Genomic DNA, 20,466 nt, shown 5'->3' on the forward strand with positions numbered 1-20,466 from the left:
CTCTGCAGGAGTCTGCTTCTCCCTCTGCCTGCTGCTCCCCCTACTTGTGCTCTCTCTACCCACCCCTCTGACAAATAAATAAATAAAATCTTATAAAAAAAAAAAAAAGATAAAATTAACTCGCGGGTCCCTGAAGTAGAGATAGGCTCTAACTTACTTCCCACACCAGAGCACCCAGGACACTCTCAGCACAAGCTAGTGACTCAGCCCCTTCTTTGTCAACTTGCTATCCCAGGAGTGGCCTGTGTACCTTAGGCCAGCAAGCCAAGCCTATCATTCAATCTCAAGTAGATAATCTATAAACCACAATCTGGGATGGAAGGAAAATTCATAGCCTCTGGCAGATCTACTATGTCCTTGTCACTAACACTTGCCTGACCTTGGTAACTTCCTGAGACAAGGCAACACAGGGAAAGAATGATCCAGCAGCCACCTTCTGCACAGGAGGAGAACCAGGCTCAGGGAGAAGACTCCTCGTCCAGGTCTCAGGAAGGCAAGGTCAAGCTGGGTCTATGTCCCTGGTCTTGGAACTCCCAGGCAGGAGCAGAGACAGGCAGCAGACAGAAGCTTGGTCTAACATTTTCTAGCCTCTCAGTGGGCTCAAAGGTCATTTTGGAGACGGTAGAACTTGCCGGATTTGTTAAGCTCCTGGGAGGGTGTGGAATGAGGAGGAGGAGTCTCGGAAGCTATCTCCACAGGAGACTTTTCTAACACTCAGCAGCTGGCGGGTCTTGGTGGAGTAGTAGATGTTGCACGGGGTTTCCACGTTCCAGTGGGTCCCAGCTACAGGGAGCCTTGGGGACCTTTGAGCCGCGGGGACTTGGGAGGCATTCTGCAGAGAGACTCATCATGGACTGCAAGAAGATGTGCTCGAACAGTCGGACCAAGTGGGCCCTTCTGGGCAGTGCCAGCGTGGCTCTGGTGATCGCCATTGGATTGGTCCTGAGCTTCGTCCTGCAGTCGCACAGCCCGCCGGGTAGGGGCCCCTGTCATGCCATCTGGCTGGCTTCCCCATCCACCGCTGTGACTCCTCCTCTCTCTCACCCCACATCCCCGCTAAGACTCTCCTCATCAATTTTCCCCTCCCCCTCCACCAGGCTTGTTGCCTTCAGCCCAGACCTCCCTCCTGTGCTCCTGAATGGACCTTCCTTTTGAGGGGGTCCTATAGGCATCTCAGACTCAGCAGAGGCCGAGTCTCAGCTCAATTTATCCTTCCCCACATCCAGTCCTCCATGGGCCCTCTCTGGGTGAAGGGCCCCTTCCTTTCCACAGAAACCTGGGGGCAGCCTTCATTCCCCTCTCCTGCCTCATGTCTGTACCCTCAGGCCTGGTGTCTTGAGGCTTTTGCCTCCCCTATCCCCCAAGCTCCCAGGCCTCAGGTGTCCTTAACTCCTGCTACAGCTTTCCTGCCCACAGTCTCAGTCTGCAACCTACTCTCCCAGCTAGTGCTAGCTCTGCAGCCCATGAGATCTTGCTAAACACAAATCTCCTTGCTGCCCTCAACACACGGCTAGCCCCTTTGCTGGAGTTCATGGCCATTTACAGTCTGATCACAAGGCCCCTTTCCAGGCCTGCCCTCTCCTTGTCTCCACTCCTATCTGTACCCGGCCAGTAGCTGTTCGTCCAGGTGACCACACTCTGTCCTTCCTCCCAGCCTTCGCTGATACCGTTCTCTCTGTCCCCCTTTTCTTTCAGAGTTACACCCTTCCTCAAAGCCCCCTTAAATGTTCCCTCCTCTTCCTGTAAACTTCCTGACCACCCAGGCTGGTTAGGGGGCTCCTTGGGCCCAGGAGCCCACATGTTTCTCTCTCTCTCTCTCTCATAGCGCTGGTGTCTCTGGGGTCCCCATCCCTCTGCTAGATGGGGATCCGGACATGCCCTGGGACCCTAGGGGGCCTCAGTGGGATGAACAGAGAGGAGTTTGGGGCAGAGGCAAGAACTGAGGCCAATAGCTCCCTTGGCTTCCATTCCAGACTGTGAGCCTGAGGCGGTCTGCCGCCCCGACGCGGACATGCTGGACTACCTGCAGAGCCTGGGCCACATCAGCCAGCGGGACGGCCTGCTGGTCACCTGGTACCATGCTGCCAACAGCCGGAAGGAGATGGAAGCTGCCCTGAAAGGTAAGTCTGGCTGCCAGGGCTGGGACAGGCCACGGTAGAGGTGAAGGAGACGGGAGAGCAGAGGTGGGGATGAGACAGATTCTAAAGTCACGGTGTCCTGCCCTCTGCCCCAGCTACCCCTTTCATGACCTGCCAGCTGCCAGCTGCCAGCTGTCCCGGCTCGGAGGTCCTTGCCCTCAAAGCTAGTGGAAGCCAGAAGATGGGAATTTGAGGCTCAGTGCTATCAAAAAGGAGCTGTGGAAAGCTGAGCAAATTGTAGAATGCCTCTGAGCCTCTGATTCAGAGTGATTATGGTGGCCCCTGGGGTAGCAGACCTGGTCCCACATCTTCAGGACTTTGGCCAAGAAGGCGGCTGAGGGCCCCAACCAGGCAGTGCCCAAGAGCAGGGAGCATGGACAGGCACCCCTTAGCCTAGCTCAGGGATCCAGAGGCCCAGTTTGCTTCCTGGGGGTTCTACCCGGTATCTGCAGTATAAGGCTGGGGATAAGGCTGGCCCACAGCTGGGGTGGGGACCCTGGGTGAGACTCAGGGTTGGGGCCAGGCTGGTGAAGGCATCTTGGACGTGAAAGAGCTTCCATGAGGAGAGGAGGGTCCAGAGCCAAGATCTGGGAGGCAGGCAGAACTGGGTTCAAATCCTACCTTGGTCCTTGACTGTCACAGTGATTTGGGACAGGTGACTTCCCTGTCCGCAGTTCGTTTTTTCCCTCTGCATGATGTGGATTAGTGGAATTCCTGTATCATTAATCGTCCAAACCAGATCACGCTGAGCCTGCAGAAATACACTAGACTCTCCCAGGCAAAGGGGGGATATGGCTGCTCTAGTTAAGTGAGCCTACTTCCTGTGAATAATGATTAACACTTAATGAATGCCTAACTAGGGCTATCCTATTATTTTATTTCTTGTAAATGAGAAAGTGGAGGCACAGAGAAGACAAGTATCCTGCAGCAGTAACACAGATCACCTGTTTGCCGCAGGGCTCATGCCCGTGGTCTGGGTTCATGGGGGAGGGGTTGGGGGAGGGTGGAAGGAGGGCTCTGTAACTTCCTGTCTGTTGGCGGGGGTTGGGCAGCCCTCCTTCTCCCCCCCTGGGGCCACAGGAAATGGATCCTTCCCTGTTCGCTTGTTCCTTCCTCACACCCCACCCCAAACATATCTACCTCCAGATTCAGCATCTGGAAGGCAAGTAACAACATTTCATGGTAAGAGAAGACTTTTCCAGAAAGAAGCTGGGCCTAGGTGGCAAGTGCAGGGAGGCAGGTTAGGGCCAAAAGATACTTTCCGCTGGTCTACAGTTCGATTCATTGAGCAAGTTCAGCAAGACAGCAGCATTGGGGTCACCAGGACTCACTCAGAGGGCTCTCCATGCACCCCAGTTCCCCAAGACTAGAAATGCCCCCCATTGGATGGGAACCATTCTCAGGAGCTACCATCTTACCTGCACCCCAACCCGGTTTCAGCCCAGCTTCTCTGGGCTTCACTGGATCCCCGAGGCTTTTGGACCCTTCTCTCTGCATTCTGAAGTAACCATAAGTTAAGATGAAAAAAAGCTTTGCGCTCAAGTCAGAAAATGAAGGTTGCCTTCATAAAGACCTTCATGGTTTAACAATGTGTGTTTGTGTTCATGTCCTATTTCCATGGCCCCGGGGGGCTCATCATCACGGTGCCAGTAAGGAAACCTGGGAGTCCCCTGTTCCAGAAGCAGGATCCGTAACATTTGGAGGAAACGGGATGATGTGAAATGCTTGGCTCACTGCCAGGGACATCCCAGCCCTCTGCTTCCTTCCCCTCCTGGAAATCCAGGCACCTAGATTTTAGGGAAATCTGCAGAAATTCTCTGTGACTTTGGCTGAGCTCGCTTTTACCTTTCCAGACCTAGGCTTTACTGAGTTTGACTTTCAGTCAGTCAGGTGTTCATCATTCAACAAACATTTTTTTTTTTTTTAAGATTTTGTTTATTTATTTACTTGACAGACAGAGATCACAAGTAGGCAGAGAGGCAGGCAGAGAGAGAGGAGGAAGCAGGCTCTCTGCTGAGCAGAGAGCCCGATGTGGGGCTCGATCCCAGGACTCTGGGATCATGACCTGAGCCGAAGGCAGAGGCTTTAACCCACTGAGCCACCCAGGCGCCCCTCAACAAACATTTTTGAAGCTCCTTTTTTAGGCCTGATACCATCTGGGTCTGGAAATTCAAGTGATCGTCACTTCAGACCCAGCCCCTACACCCTGATGCCCCACCTACACACAGGAGCAGTTCCATGGCACCAAGCCCTCAGAAGGGTAGCCCCGAAGCGGATGACTAAGTCAGACTGGACCTCGGGTTCAGGCGTGGCCTCCCTGAGGAAGTGGTATTTTAAGCCCACGCTAACAGATGAGCAGGACGTAGCCTAGTAAAGCTGCAGAGGGAAGAGTGTTGCCAAGGCAACAACCAGGAGTAAGAGCCCAGAGATGGGGGGACAGAAAATATTCAAGCCTCACTACTCAAAGTGCAGTCCAAGGCCCGGCAGCTTGGGCCAGGCTGGGGAGCTGGGAGATAACGTAGAACCTTGGCCCCGCCCCTGACCCGCTGATCAGAACTTGAATTTTAACAGTTCCTGGGTGATAGGTAGTAATGTTGCAGAAGCTGGAGAGGCCGGATCCTAGAGACTGAGGGAGAGGGGGACTCCAGGTGAGATAAGAAATTTTGTCAGGGCCTCGTCATGTGGGACCACCAAGGCTGTGGTAAGGAATTGGGGGTTTGAGTCCAAGGGCAATGGGTGAGACCATTTTGTTTCGTTTTTTAGCAAAAAGTGACAGGAGCAGGTGCATGTTTAGAATACTCCTGTAGTTGCTGTGTAGAGAATGGACTTGGGGGGGCAGGGCTAGAGGTGAGAGTTTAGGAGGTGGTGAGTGTGAACCAGGGCAAGAGGCCCCTTCTGACGCCAGTGTTGCAGAGCTGAACATGAGCCCTGGCTCCCTCCCTCCCCCTCTTCCCTATGCTGCACATCCCAAATGCCAGTGGCCCTGGCAGGGTCTTCCAAGCCCGCATCCACTGGGAAGGCCTTAGCTCCCTCCTAGACCAAACTCTGGAGGACAGGGTTTTAAAAACTGAAATTAAAAAAATTAAAATAACAAGGCTCAGTGCTACAAAGGTGCAAGGAGATGGGCAAGCTTGTGTACTTCAGGTGGGAACATGAACCAGAGCAATTTTTCTAGACAGTAATTTGATAATGTGGGCCTTAACAGTGACCCCACATAGCCCTAACTCTAATTCCACAAGTAGGCCCTAGAAATAATTTAAAAACCAGAAAAGACTGTGCATCATTTATTAGTAGCAAAGAATTGGAAACTACCAAACTGCCTCAGGAATAAGAGGTGGCTCACAAAATCGTGGGAGCACTCTAACCAGAGCTTTTGTAGCCTTGATGAAAAAGAGACCTAGATGGTGAAAAGGTCATAATATTGAAGAAAAAAGATTAAAAATTATAAATGCATGTGGTCTCCACTGCATAAAAAGCATGCATAGACAAAAACGGAAGAAAATACATCGAAATGTGAACTCTGATGGAAATGTGGGTTGAGTATTTTTCTTCCTGCTTTTCTGTATTTTCCAAACGTTCTTTGATAAATGGGTAAGACTTGGATGATGAGGAAAAAAAAAGAAAAAAGTCTTTTTTCAAAGGAGCTGATCCAGTTCTGCCTCTTGCCCAGACAATACCATGGTCCTGGAGGCAGATGTCACGGTAGAAGGACTCGGCACAGTCAACGAGACAGGGGTCCCTATCATGGCGCACCCCCCGGCCATCTACAGCGACAACACCCTGCAGCAGTGGCTGGAAGCTGTGCTGGCCTCTTCCCGGAAGGGTAAGGACGCTCTGAGCCCCTTTCCAGCCCTCCAGGCCAGCCCCAGACTCAACTGCTCATAGCCTGGGTCCCACCCCACACACCCCCCACTGCCCCTCCCCCGGCCAGGCACCCCGGCCCAGGGAATTCTAGGTGGGGTGGGGGATGGGAAAGGGCCGGGTACACCGCGAAGTGCAGACACGTTCAGATTGTTGCCTCCGGAATCCACCCCCCCCCCACCCCCGCCCCGAACTAGGTACAAACTGTTCAAAACCCAACTCCACCCTTCCCTCCCAGGACCCTTTGCCAGTTTTGGTCAGAATCCAGGCCTCACCCTTCCACCTCCCCCATCTGTCATTCACCATGTCCCGCCCCCGGACTTGGCTGCTCTGTCTTCCCTCCATCACCACCACCACATACATCTGAGTGAGCGTTCCCAACACCAGTTTTTCACTCCCCTCTTCAGCCCTGCATGGCACCTCGTTGCCCTGGAGCAGCGTATCCTCTCCTTGGTCTGGCTTTCAGCTGCCTTTTCTAACCTCACAGCTTCATCCCCCCGCGGTTCCCCTCGTTGCCATTTATCCCCAGCCCCTCACTGCCTGAGTAGGACAGGCCTTTGTTCGCAGGGGCCTAAGCCTGCCCTGTCCAAGAACCATGGTATCCTCTCTCTCATGCTTGACAGTCCCTGTGCCTGCCCAAGTCTGAGCCCTGGGCTGGCCTCTGCTTTCTCCCTACAGGGACAGGGCAGGTCCCTCTCCTCTGTGGTAGCTCAGCCTGCTGGAAAGCCCTCTTCACACCCAGCTGGAATCAGGGCCCTGTCTGCCCACCTCATCACCCACCCCACCCCAAACACTGCTCTCTGCTCCAGGAAGTCATGTCTGCTGGTTCCTTCTGCCCTGAGCATGAGGGGCCGTTTCCCCAAGCCCTTTGGCACCTCCCCACAGGCATCAAACTGGACTTCAAGAGCATCAAGGCTGTGGGCCCCTCACTGGACCTCCTGCGGCAGCTGACAGAGGATGGGAGAGTCCGAAGGCCCGTGTGGATCAATGCTGACATCCTGAGGGGCCCCAATGTGCCCATCTCAGTCGAGGTTAATGCCTCACGGTGAGTGTCCGCTTCTCTCCCTCAGCCGTGGCCAGCGCTCTTCCTTCGCCGTCTGGCACAGAAAGTCCTCAGGGCCCCTTTGCCGAGTTTACCTCCAGTCACACCATGGAACCAGAACTCTGAGCCTTTTCACATGCTGTTCCCTTCGCTTCGAATGCCTTTCCCCTGTTCCCTGGTGAACCTTTGCCCAGTCATTACCTCCTGCCACATCCACCCTAACATCCCAGGCTGCTGAGAGCCTTCATCCAATCTACACGTCCTCCTAAACAGCCCTGATTTCGGGGGCTGTCACAGCCAGATTACCGGTTTATAACCCCCTACTCCACAGTGGACCCCTCGAGGGCAGACAGGGCCCAGTCCTTTCATATCCCCAGGGACCAAGGCAGGGCTTGGCTTGCTAGAGAAAAGCCTAAAAGTGCTAACTCCTTCCCCAGCCCCCCTGAAATCCTAGCACTGCACCAACACCCACCCCCATACACCAGCTCATGGTACTCCAGTTTATAATGAAGGGCCACACAGAAGGAGAAAATGTGTTGAGAGCATCTCCTGCCATGTTGCAGAAGGGAAAGCTGAGAGTAATTGAGACTCAGTTTGTTGAATGTTTATTATGTGCCCAGGCACTGTTTCCAAAAAGTACTTTAGTTATCAAGAGAATGAGGTAGGTACTATTATTTTCATTTTATTAACACAGGAACTATCGCATCGAAGTTAAGAGTGGCCTAGGTCTAAAAATGGAGAGCAAGGATTCTAAGCCAGTCCTTTCTGATTCCAGTCATCCATCTCTCCATCTGTCCATCCATCCAGAAAGCCAGCCAAACATCCATCCATCCATCCATCCAGTACTTTTATGATTCTCAAACTGAGGTGCATTTGGAAAGCAGCAGTTGGAAAAATGTAGTCCGAGGCCCAGGATAAATAATGGCTCATCTTCTTGGAGTGTTGATTTTACTTGATAGTTTGGGGAGGAGAGGGTAACATTATTGCTCCATTAAAATTCCTGCCAGGGAAAAATTTACATGGGATTTAAAAATAAAACCTGAAGCTTCAGAGACAAGTAGCAGAGTCTAGATCCCCACATCTGGAGCTCTGGCTTATCTCCCCTTGTCCAGCTGGGGATGCTGAAGGGGCCCAGCCCTACCAGAAGGGGTAACATCTTTGAGACTAAAAGAGGTTGAATGAGCTACCCAAGGTTATAGAGTCAGGACCTGAACCCAGAACCCCCTGACTCCAAAGTCCATGCCTGAATAAGTCACTTCTGTTCTTCAGGACTCTGCTTCTGTCCTTACACTCTACATTCCATAGGACTTCCACTTCCTAGCCCAGTGATGGGAACCCAGGAGATGAGGAAGGGGCCAGCAAGGCTCTCAAAGACCAGTGTCTCTGATTTTCTGCAGGTTCTTGGCTTTGGTCCAGGAGAAGTATCCTGAGGCCACTCTGTCTCCGGGCTGGACCACCTTCTATGTGCCCATGTCCACGTTCCCGAACATGACATACACCCGAGCCATGGTGGAGAGGATGCAGGAACTGGTGGGCGCACTGCCACAGAGGGTCACTTTCCCTGTGCGGGCTGTCATGGTACGGGCAGCCTGGCCCCACTTCAGCTGGCTGCTGGGCCAATCCAAGAGGTGAAAACTCCCAGGCCCCTGCCACAGCCCCTGATCTTCCAAACCTGCTCCCGGGCACCAGTGCTCCCTAGGGAGATCCCACCCTCTTAACCACATCTGTCCAATAACCCACTGGTGTTCACATCCTCTGCAGCAGCCCTGCTCTCTGCTTGTGTACCTCTGGTGATGGGCTTCTCACTATCATCCGAAGCAGCCAGTCCATTGGTCGATAGCTTGACCTGGTGGCAAGTCTTCCTTCCTGGGAGCCGGCTGTGCCCAGGATCATCCTCTAGGGATTGAGGGACTCCTATATGTACTCGTGTGGTCTGCACCCAGCTGCCTAGTCCCACCTTCCTCGGCCACCTCCCACAGGAGTTCCAGAGCTGTCTCCTTCCCCCTCCACACCTGTTCTCCCCCACAGCGTGTACCCATCCCTTTCTATCCTTGTCCCGTTCCAAGACAGGACCAGAAATAGACACTCCCAAGGAGGAGGCAGGATGGGGCAGCCCCTCCTGCTTGATCTTTCTCTCTTCCTTCCTGAAGCCTCTGTGATGAATTCTGCCCCTGGGAAGGCAGGAGTAATTCTCAGGGAGGAGGGGCTGGTGGGAAGCTGGAGGCCAGCTACTTGATCATCCCTGCGCAGCGAGGATGAGGCCCTTGCTGGGCCCAGGCAGGAGCTGAGCTGGCTCTCTGGGCCCCAGGTACAGCCTGACGCTGTGGCAGAGTGCCTCGGACCCCCTGTCAGTGGATGATCTCCTCTACATCCGAGACAACACCGCCCCGGACCAAGTCTACTATGACCTCTTTGAGCCTATCCTGTCGCAGTTCAAGCAGCTGGCCGGTAGGGAGGGGCGGGGAGCAGCCAGGGAGGGTAGGGGGCCTGAATTTTGCATAGGACGGCATTTGGTGGACAGTAGAGCAGAGCTAGAGAAGGGAAAATTCTGGGTGGACTCTAAGCACATATTGAAGGCCAAACATGGGTATGGTGTGCTGTGTCAGCCTCAGATATCCAGGAAGCAGTGATTCCATTCTAAAGAGAAACTGACCTTCAGACCACTTAAGTAATCTGCACCAAGTCATTTGCTGTACACAGCACAGCCTAGATTGGAACCCAGCAAATCCCAAACCCCATGTACTTTCCCTTACAGCATAGTTTCTCAGAGCCTGTCCCCTCTGCACCAATGTACCTACTAATCAGTGACCCAGATGCTACCTGTTAACTTGTCCAAACCCCTTACTCCCTTGATCCTGGGCCTAGGAGAGCCTCCATTTAAGCTGTCTCCCAGGGAACCCAAAAGACTCAACATGGGACCCATGTTGGTGCAGGGACAGGGAGTTCCATCTTTGGGGCTGGGCAGACTTGGCTCCATCAGGCTCCAACCCCAGTAACTCTGTTGTTTGGCTGTGGGACCTTGCACCAGCCCCTCCTCGTAATCTCTGATGGTAGGACTTGTGCCTGGTGGGGTGCCTTGAGGCAGGGAGAAAATGTGTGTAGACATAGGGTGCAGAGAAGGTGCTCTGGGAACAGTGGCCCTTTCATCTTGACGATTTGGGCCCTGCAGCGAATGCCACATGGAAGCGAATTTACTACACGGGAGGCAGCCTGATCCCTCTCCTCCAGCCCCCTGGCGGGGACGGTCTGAGTGTGGAGTGGCTGGTTCCTGACCTCCAGGGCAACGGGAGAACAGCAACAGTCAGCGTCCCAGGTAAGGCCTGCCTTCAGCCCCTGAGCCCCTGTAGCTCCTAGCTAAACTCAGCAGCTGGGTGGCGGGGGGGGGGGGGGGGGGGGGTCCTTTGTATGGGGCAGGGATCTAGGGCCTCTGTTACTTTGGCAGTGTGCTAGATGCCATGGTGGAGAGCCTGGGGCCCTAACCTTCAGTGCCCTTGAGTCCTGAGCTCTATCTGCTGTGGAAGAGGCAGGCCACGGCCTCAGGACTGAGTCCCAGTCAAAGGTCCAGAGCCGAGCTAGCTGCCGATCATGTCATTCTGATGAGTCCCGGGCACATTTATAAAGCAGCCTTCCGCTTAGAGCCCAGACCATCATCGACAGATCTCAGTGGATAGGGCACCAGCTTCTCCTTGGCTGCCCCCATTACCACCCCTGGATATCCCCTATCACCCCAACTCCTGACACTGTGGCCTCCACCACCCCCTTTCAGACAGAGAAGGCATGATCCTGCTAAACATTGGCCTCCAGGAGCCTGAAGCCAAGGACACCGTGGCCATGGTGCGTGCCCCAGGAGGTCCTGTCCTGACGCTGGAGTCCTGCCTGTTGCAACTCGCTGGGCGGCCTGGGCGCTGGGGTATCTACCTGCACATAGCCGAGCCTTTGGCCCTCCGGCCGGCCCTGGCCACACTGGCCCACCTTTCTGCCCGTGGCCACCTGCTGTGGCCTGTGTGGATTGGGGCCACAGTCTCCCACGGCAGCTTTGTGGTCCCTGGCCACGTGGCCGGCAGGGAGCTGCTGACAGCCGTGGCAGAGGTGTTCCCCCACGTGACAGTGGCACCAGGCTGGCCTGAGGAGGCGCTGGGCAGTGGCTACAGGGAACAGCTGCTTGCAGATATGCTGGGCCTGTGCCAGGGTCTCTGGCAGCCTGTGTCCTTCCAGCTGCAGGCTGGGCTACTGGGCCGGGACACGGCTGGGGTAGTGGCCAGGCTGCTGGCAGCCTCGCCCCAGGCCACTGTCACAGTGGAGCACAGCTCTGAGGGGGGCGGCTATGCACCAGTGCGGGAGGTGCTGCTGGCTGCCAGGGCTGTGGACAGGACCCGAGTCTACTACAGGCTGCCTCAGAGGGACCGCGAAGACTTGCTGGCGGACGTTGGCAGGAACTGAGCGCCTGCGGGGTCTGGGCCGGCGGACGCCTGGGTCCAGGCTTCGGCAGAGGCAGCAAGGAATAAATGCTCCTGTCTTCCTCGATGCACTGCCAATGTGTCCCTAGGGGCAGCAGGATGGAGGGGGAGTGGGCATGTGGTGGCCACTGTGGGGGCGGGGCTAGAGGGTCTGGAGGCTGGGGGCCAGATCACTCCGGTTGTCCAACAGGAACTGCTCACAGGCCTTGAAGGTGGTATAGAACTCCGAGGAAAGACCAGCCACGTTGGTGGTCACATAGTTGAGAAAGCCTGGGGTAGCCTGGTTGTAGTAGGACACCTGCCAGGTAGGAAGGAAGCCACATTCAGGGAAGGGGTACGGGGAGGGGGTGGGGAGGGGGTGGGGAGGGCAGCAAATCCGGGCCAGCACTCTGGGGCCCTAGGGGATGATGTGGTGTGACCCTGGTGGCTGACAACCCCACTTCCTTCAGTCAACCATACATGGTACTGCCAACCTGTGCCTCCCTTGTCAGATGGGGGAGGTTCTGGAGGACAGGGAAGGGGTCTCCCAAGCCCTGCACAGAGAAATGGTGCTTTATGGTCATGGAAGGAAGTTAGAAATAAGCTCAGTGCTGAGATGGTACCGAGAAACCCCTCAGGTTACACATATAAAGGTAGCAAACACCAGCCTCCTTCCTGGGTGCTGCCCCCTCCACACACACACTGGCCCTCAGCCACTTCCCCCACATTTTCAATTAGCGCTAACTGCCTTGCTGAGTTTTATTGGCCCTGAGAGCCATATAAAGCCTGCCTAGACAAGAGAGGTATACAAGTAAATAACGAGATGACGTTAGATCAGAACCCAGGCCTCTGCCCTCAGCATCCAGAGCTGTTTCGGAGACCCTGCTGTCATAAGATCCAGCCCCTGACACTCCCTGGCTCCCCCAAGCTAGAAAAGAGCCTGCAGGTGGGGCCCAGGTATGCAATGGACTGAGCCCACAGCACCAAGCTCTGGACGTGCATGTGGCTTTGGGGTGGGGGGTGGGGGGGGACACAGGCCTCACCTTAGTCAGCTGGTCCCCCTCTCGCCAGAAGCAGAAGCCGGAGCAGAGGGTCTCCCCGCGCCTGTATGCTGGCGTCTCAGGGTGTGTGGGCAGTGTAACTGACCTCAGCGCGATGACGTAGGGGTCCCTGGAGCAGAGCAAGGATGGAGGAGGTGAGGGCCTATTCCCCCAGCTCAGGTGCCAGAGGCCCCTCCACACAGATGACTCCCCCAGAGGCTAAGGCACAGAAAGGCTTAAAAGGCCCGACGGGCTCTGGGCCAGGCTAGAGAGGAGGGGCCTGTGTGTCAGCAGCCCCGTATTTGCCAGGAGCCAGCATGGCTTCATAGATTTTTCTGGAAAAGCTGCTCCACTACAGATGCTCAAAGGAGTCCCACATTTTGGGATTTTGGGCTTCACTTTTCTGTGCTTGTCCCCAACGGAAGTGATGCTGTGCATCCTGGCCTTGCCCCTCTTCAGTCAACATGGGGCCTTCAGAGGGTGGAGGCCAAGGAGGTGGCCCATGAGCAAGGGCCTGGCATGTCTGGGGGAAGGCAGCCTTGCCCCCCTCTCCCTTAGGGACAGAGACCACCCTGTCTTAGAGCACATGTAACCAGAAGGGAGCTGCAACCCCTCATTTTACCCATAGCAAGACCCCAGCAGCCCCAACAAACCAAGCAGTGCTTGGAGTCCCACAGCAAACAGGAAGATCCCTGAGTTTAAGCTGCTGTCCCCTCCCAGGGAGGGAGATGAGCCCTGCCCGCCTCCGGTCTCGGCAACCTGGCACCCACCCATGGTCACAAGGCTTCCGCCGGGAGGCCAGGATCACAAAGTCCTGGGGCTTGGCATCGCCGCCGAGGACAGGGCTGATAACATGGTAGATGGCGTCGTCCTCGTCCACCTGCTGCACGAGCTCCACGCTCCTATAGAGAGGGCCAGAGGTCAGGACTCAAGAGTCACACTGACTGCTCCTGGGACAGCCAGTCCAGCCCAGGCCCTCCCATGCTTCAGCCGCCTTAGGCAGAGTCTGGGGGGACACCTGGCCACCTACACTGCTCAGCCGGGGCCACAGGAGGGCAGGAAGGCCAGGCCAAGCACGTGTGAACACATACACATGGGTACGCAGGCAAATGCACACAGACATGGGAACAAAGATATGCACAGATAAGGGGACACCCGTGAGCATACACAGACACAGGTTCTGCCAGTGCACACACGGCCCTGGACAGACGTGTGACAGTGTCCCGGTTATGAGTGCCTGCCATGTGCCGGGCACTGTTCCGTGGTGCTTTCCATGTACTGTCTCATTTAACCCCACAGCAGCTGACGCAATAGGTCCTCTTGGTGTCCCCATCATATAGACAAGGGCCTGAGACTCAGGGAAATAGCCTGCCCACAGCCACAGCCCCTCAGGCCCAGGCATACTGCACATGGGTACAGGGCATAGGGTTACACCAATACGCATGCACAGAAACATACATGACCATGTCTGACCCTACCACCTCCTCCCCTGCTCTCCCACTCGCCCTCAGAGGCTGCCTCACGAACAGGGTGCTAAGGGCAGGGTGGGGGGAAGGAGCTAAGGGCTCCCTTTCCCCTTGGGACACTCTCCTGCCCCAACCCCATCAAGTATCAAGATCTGATTTTGCCTTCAAGGCCCACATCAGCCTGCCTCCTCCAAGAAGCCTTCCTACCATATGCCCAATGCCCCCAACATCCACCACCAAATCACCTCCCAGCTTTGTAGAATGTCACTACTAACAGGCTTGGGGTCACCTAGACCAGGGCTTTTTACTTTTTTGTTTTTTTAAGATTTTATTCATTTATTTGAGAGAAAGCATGCGCCCGCGTGCACACATACACGCACACATGAACAAGCCAGGGAGGGGCAGAGGAAGAGGGAGAAGCAGGCTCCTTGCTGAGCAGAGAGCCTGATGGTGGGCGAGGGCTCCATCCCAGGACCCTGGGATCATGACCTGAGCCAAAAGCAGCCACTTAACAGACCAAACCACCCAGGCACCCCTGACTTAGGCTTTTTAAAGCAATGGTCTTTTGTGCATCAAAACCTTTGATTAAACAGAAAGCCTGTGTGGAAACAGCCATAAGTAGGCCTGCTCCAGTAAGATAGATGGAGGTAGGAAGAGGAAGGCAATTTGTCAAAACTCAACTTGCCAGACAACCTGCTCACTGAATTCCCACATGCACGGATCCTCCTCATGGATAGACTTGGGAACATAGACGCCTCTTAGAGCAGCCACAGGAGAAATGACGGAAGTAAGGTGTTGGCACAACAGAAAATGACTTTAAGGGAACTGGGACAAAATACCAGTTTCAACTTTAACATTCTCATATTAAATACTGAAATTTTGGCTGTTTTCCTAAGAACAGCTTTATCTTCCTTGGCTAAATTCAGGAAGAAAATATTCACATGGAGAATCAGTAAATTCGGGGAACAAATGTATTCATAGGAGTAACATTTATATTCAGTAACTCACTACATTCAAAAATAACATATACGTGCACATTTCCCTAAGAAGAGCTGGCAGACTGGGTGAATTCATCAAACTGGCCGTTCCATGCATTCCCCTGAAGCTGGGAGGGGGCCACCAGGCCCTCAGCATTATAACCCCCACCAAGTGGTCCCTGAGCCTCCTATGGGGACACAGAATGCCACAGAACATGGTCTGAAAATCACTGATCTAGGAGCACCTGGGTGGATCAGCTGGTTGAGCGTCTGCCTTCAGCTCAGGTCAAAATCTCAGGGTTCTGGGATCGAGACCCACAGTGGGCTCCCTGCTTCTCCCTCTGCTCTGTCCCCCCCTCCTGTGTGCGCATGCGCTCTCTCTCTCTCTCTCTTTCAAATAAATAAAATAAAAAGAAAGAAAAACCAAACACAGAAATTTAAAAGACAAAAAAAGAAAAAGAGGAAATAAAAAAAAAATCACTGATCTATCCCAGAGTGCAAATGCATTACCCATACCTCAAGTACCCATTTAAGAGAAGGAAAACTGAGGCCTAGAAAGGAAGGGACTTGCCCAAGGTCACAGAGCCGGTTGGTCCAGAAACATGACTTAAACCCAGGCCTCTAACTCCAGTTCAGGCTCAGTCCCTCTGGAGGGCTCAGAATGCCCTCGACTCTGACACCCGCCCAACACGTATCTGCACTTTCCCTCACACCGCCACCCCCACGCGCCGCTAAAAGCCAGCAGGGGCTGAGCGTCAGGGAGGACAGCTCAGCAAGGGACACCCGAGGGCCCGGCCTCCCCATCAGGCCTGAGCAGAGCACAATGCCCCGCCCGCACCTTAGCCCTCACCGGTAGTGCTTGTCCCACTCCGGCCTCCGAAGCAGGTCTGAGAGCAGCAGGAAGGCCTGGGTGGCATCCACATGCACCAACATCTCCATGTGGAAGGACAGGAACTTGTCTTCCTCCAGAGTGTACAGGCGGACCTGCATGGGACAGAGGGCAGCCTCGGTCCCGCACCTCCTCCCCGGGCTATGCTGGGCCATGGGGTGAGCTGCCTCCACGCTCGAGGCGGGGGCTGGAAGCTCAGGGCTGCCACTGACTTGCTGTGTGACTGTGAGAAAGCGATTCAACCTCTCTGAGCCTCAGGCTCATCCCCATGGAAATGGGCCGCTGAGAGAATCTGGCACAGGTGGACAGGAGGGTGTTATTAGGAAGCAGTGATTAAGGCAACAACAGAAAGAGTCCTCAGAGCCAGGCACCTGGTGAAGCCCCTAATGTCACAGATGAGGGGCAGTGACTCTACTCAGGGCACAGGCAGAGCTCATGTCTTCCCTCAACCCAGGCTTGTCCTGGCCCTATCTGTGCAGGGAGGAAGGAGCAGAGAGAGAGAGGAAGCAGCAGGGCAGAGAATAGCAGAGATGAGGGGTTGGGGGCTAGATGGTGGGTGGGCAGGAGAGAAAGATTTGGGGGTTCTCCACTCCAGGTCCTATGAGAGCATCGTGTTTCTCTAACTGGGATGGTTTCATGGGAGAAACCAATTCCTTTTAAGAAGGTCAGTTAAGGGGTGCCTAAGTGGCTCGGTTGGTTGAGCGACTGCCTTCGGCTCAGGTCATGATCCTGGAGTCCCAGGATAGAGTCCCACATTTGGGCTCCCTGCTCAGTGGGGAGTCTGCTTCTCCCTCTGACCCCCCCGCCATGCTCTCTCTCTCTCATTCTCTCCCTCTCAAATAATATAAATAAAATCTTCGGGGTGCCTGAGTGGCTCAGTGGTTAAAGCCTCTGCCGTCGCCCCAGGTCATGATCCCAGGGTCCTGGGATCAAGCCCCACATTGGGTTCTCTGCTCAGCTGGGAGCCTGCTTCCCTTCCCTTCTCTCTCTGCCTGCCTCTCTGCCTACTTGTGATCTCTGTCTGTCAAATAAATAAATAAAATCTTTTAAGTAAATAAAATCTTAAAAAAAAAAGAAGTCAGTTGAGCATCTGCCTTCAGGTCAGATCATGTCCTTGGGGTTCTGGGATTGAGCCCTACATTGGGCTCCCTGCTCAGCAGGGAGTATGCTTCTCCCTCTCCCTCTGTCCCCTCCCCTGCTTCTGTGCTCTCTCTTGCCTACTCTCTCTCTCAAATAAATAAATTAAATATTTAAAAAACAAAAAGAAAGAAAGAAATCCCCTTTGGACATGAGTGGTTTGAGAGAACTTCTGTGGCTTGAGGTCAGCCATCTCTGCTGGTAGGTGGGGCCAGCTACCTGGTTGATCTCGGAAGACAGCACCCAGTTGTCCTTGGCCACCAGCATCTTCAGGGAGGAGACATTGTTGTAGCTCAGGTAGACCTGGACAGAGCACACAGAGAAGCCTCACCTTCTCCCCTTCCTTGGAGGCTCTGGGCCAGGAGAGGACATTGGGCTGTGAAGGGGTGAGAAGGGGGGGTAGGTGCCAGGCCCTGGGCCTCAGGATAGAAAGCCCAGCCTTGGGCAGGCTCTCTGTGTGACCCTCTTCTCAGAGCCTCAGCTCCCTCCTGCCAAATGGGGACAGAGGAAAGCCCTTTGCTAACTGCACCAATCTTGAGTCATGACACAGTATCCTGTCCCCCTCAGGCCTACTTTCAAACCCATTCTGACAAGAACAGAGAGTCAGGGTCCCCCCACCCCCAACACGGGCCTGAGGACTGTACCCTCAGAGCAGAGGCCTTACCTGGTTGCTAGGGTCCCAGGGGACAGAGAGGGGCATTTCTGCCTGTTTACAGGATACGATGTACTTCCTGGGAGAGGGAAGAGAACCACTATGGTCCCTGGGGAGCCCACGTCTTTCAGAAGACTTCGCTCCCAGTGCCCTGCAGCAGGGGAGGGACTCCTGTCCAGCCACGTGGACAGGCTGGGCACCCAGAAAATGGGAGCTGAGAGCACACGAACTCATCCAGAAGCAGAGTGAGGCCAGGGGCAGGGTGCTGGGAAAAGGCTCGCTCCCCGTGCCCTCGCCTAGCAGATGGCCTTGGCTGAAGCAGCTTTGCCCTCGAGCCTCAGTGGGCTCCTCCGTACAGTGGGGCTGGGCGTTGCACCGGCCTCATGGGGTCATCATGGTGGGGAGGGTCGGCCATGATAATTGCTCTTAGATTCACACTTCTCCTGTCCGCACAGATGGCAAACCCCAGTGTATTTCCAGCACTTTCCAGCGTGGAAAGTGCTTCAGCAGCTGTGGGTCACACCAGGTTGCACATCTTGAACAACTGCCTCTGCTTTCGGGACCTACCTGACACTCACGATGGTCAAGGGAAGGAACCCAGGATTCAGAAGTGGCCAGACCCCGCCAGGTTCAAAGTCTCACTCCACCCATCATTCCCATCTGTGTACCCACGGCCGCCTAATCCCTCTGCTCAGTGTCCTCGCCCAGACACTGGGTCAGGAAGACCACTGGCTCGTAAGGCTGTGTGGACGTGAAGGCCCCAGCCCAGTGCCCAGCACAGGGGTGGCACTGAAGAAATGCCAGTCCCTGGGGCCCGCGGAGCAGGCAGACATCCCTGAACCCGTGTCCCTTCCCACCACCCGCACTCACCTGTCCAGCCGGATCTTCTTCCTGGCACTAGCCTCTCGATAGCGCCGCTCGCCATCCTGGGGAGAGACGCAGGGACAGACTGTGCTGCGGGCCAGATGAGCGGCTTATGGCCTCCTCCCGGCTCCTGTGCCCACATTACGGTTGCCCCCCCGCCCAAGGCCCAAGGAGGCCCTGCAGCCCTGACGTGGAGCTCAGGTCTCACGGGGGCAGCCCAAGGCAAAGCAACCTGGACAGGAAAGGGCCGAGTCTCTGAACTTCAGCCTCTGCTTCCCCCAGACTCTCTGAGTGACTCTGGGAGCACCACCTGCGCTCACTGGGCCTCAACATCCTCCTCTCCGCAAGGGGATCGCAAAGGGCACAGACGGTGCTAGTAAGAACCCACGCTTCCTGGGCACCTACTGCTACATGGCATGCTTCTGAAGCGCCTTCCATGCAGATGTCAAGCCTTGCCACAGCCCTCTCAAGTTGGGATTCATCTTACCCTCATTTTACAGAGGAGGAAACTGAGGCACAGAAAGGTGGATGGCTTACCCTAGGTTGCAGACGTAAGGAGTAGGGCCAGGAACGGAACCCTGACAGCCTGACCTTGAGTCCAGCCTCTTAACCACTGCTTCTGGTGTCTCCCCACTCATGAGCGTTACTGGCCCAGGCTGAGAGCGCCTCTGAACTAGTCACCACTCCTCCTCTTCCCCTCCCCCGCAGAAGCCCAGCTGCGGAGTGGGGGTCTTTCACAGCCAATGTTTAGCCCTGTGAGGTAAACAGGGTGAAGGACCATCCTGGAGAGAGGGAATGCCTCTCCAAGGTCACCCCTCTGCATCCCCAGAAGGAAGCTCCAGGTGATCCAAGACAGCATTTTTTAAGAGACGGGCTTTGAACCCAAGCCCCTGACTCTGGTCTCTATGCTTCTTGCTCTCCTGTCACCTCCTCATAATGGTCACCATTTACTGAGTACCTATGGGCCTCAGCGCCCCTCATATACCCCCCACATCCCCGGAAGGCAGGAGTGCAGACACACCTGCTGTATGGGCGGAGACAGAAACTGACAGAGGGTGCCCGCTAGAACATGGCAGAGGGGGCTTCCAACCCACATCTGACCCCAAAGCCAGCACTCCTCTGACTCTGCAGGCTCGCTGAATGCCTGCTAACACCTAGCTGAGCTAGGCCTATCCACGGCGCCCTGTTCTTGCAGGCAGACCAGGGTTCCTGCCTTGCACAAGGAGCGTCTCTGCGGGTCACGGGGCAACGCAGCTGGCTGTGCCCCCACAGAGGGGCAGGGCTGAGCCCATCACTCCCCCGCTGCATCAGGGGCTAGCAGGCCCCACCACCCCTGGCCAGAGAGGGAGGGGAAGGGAACTGGTGGTGGGGAGGGTGGCACTCACCCCCGGCTGGGGCCGAATCCAGGGCAGTGTCCGAGGCTGGTCATCCGCGTCCAGGACCACGAAGGTCATGAAGGCACTGTTGATGTGCCGCCGATGGCTCTCAGCCTCCTGGCGGTAAGCCTCCACGCACACGCCCACCTCCATGCTGAAGGGGAAGGATGGCTGCTTCCATGCTGGACCCACCTTTCTGAGCCCATGCCCCCTCCCCAACACACACACGTGCACGTGTGCACACACACACTCCTGTGGCTCTCCCAGCAGCCCAGATCAGAATCCCTCTGGTAGGAAACCCAGAACTGTTCCCTTCCATCCTGTTTACAGAGCACCTACTATAGGCCTGGCCCTAGGCTAGTCACTGGGGCCCCAGAAAGGAATACACTGGTTTGGTCCATGTACTCATGTGCTAACAGCTGGGGAACAGGGCACTGAGCAAGTATATACATACATGTATGTACATGTCTATGTATATATACTATGTAATGGAATAAATGTATATAACACATACACACATATACATAGATACATACATATCATGTATATAAAACATGCCATGTAAACTGCAAAGGATTCTGGAAGGAC

The 20,466-nt window shown here is 55.1% G+C and overlaps 2 protein-coding genes across 4 annotated transcripts in view; one reads left to right on the forward strand and one right to left on the reverse strand.

Annotated features, from left to right (window-relative positions):
* Positions 1 to 698: 698 nt before the first annotated feature.
* FAM151A (family with sequence similarity 151 member A) lies at positions 699 to 11,565 on the forward strand. Its single transcript, XM_032302555.1, has 8 exons — positions 699 to 976; positions 1,974 to 2,120; positions 5,809 to 5,961; positions 6,885 to 7,044; positions 8,439 to 8,669; positions 9,350 to 9,489; positions 10,211 to 10,354; positions 10,808 to 11,565. The coding sequence occupies exons 1-8, from the start codon at positions 850 to 852 to the stop codon at positions 11,479 to 11,481; spliced, it is 1,776 nt and encodes a 591-aa protein (XP_032158446.1). The 5' UTR covers positions 699 to 849; the 3' UTR covers positions 11,482 to 11,565.
* The window catches only part of ACOT11 (acyl-CoA thioesterase 11), a 52,673-nt gene continuing 39,830 nt past the window's right edge, over positions 7,624 to 20,466 (reverse strand). For all 3 annotated transcript variants that reach the window (XM_032302553.1, XM_032302552.1, XM_032302554.1), the window contains exons 9-16: positions 19,888 to 20,032; positions 18,509 to 18,564; positions 17,651 to 17,717; positions 17,206 to 17,289; positions 15,811 to 15,944; positions 13,288 to 13,419; positions 12,521 to 12,647; positions 7,624 to 11,796 (exon numbers count right to left, since the gene is read on the reverse strand). In XM_032302553.1, coding sequence (XP_032158444.1) covers positions 11,641 to 11,796; positions 12,521 to 12,647; positions 13,288 to 13,419; positions 15,811 to 15,944; positions 17,206 to 17,289; positions 17,651 to 17,717; positions 18,509 to 18,564; positions 19,888 to 20,032 — 901 coding nt within the window. In that variant the 3' untranslated portion in view covers positions 7,624 to 11,640. The remainder of the gene's footprint in view (positions 11,797 to 12,520; positions 12,648 to 13,287; positions 13,420 to 15,810; positions 15,945 to 17,205; positions 17,290 to 17,650; positions 17,718 to 18,508; positions 18,565 to 19,887; positions 20,033 to 20,466) is intronic.

The sequence above is a fragment of the Mustela erminea genome, chromosome 10, assembly GCF_009829155.1.
Source record: "Mustela erminea isolate mMusErm1 chromosome 10, mMusErm1.Pri, whole genome shotgun sequence".
Taxonomy (NCBI): domain Eukaryota; kingdom Metazoa; phylum Chordata; class Mammalia; order Carnivora; family Mustelidae; genus Mustela; species Mustela erminea.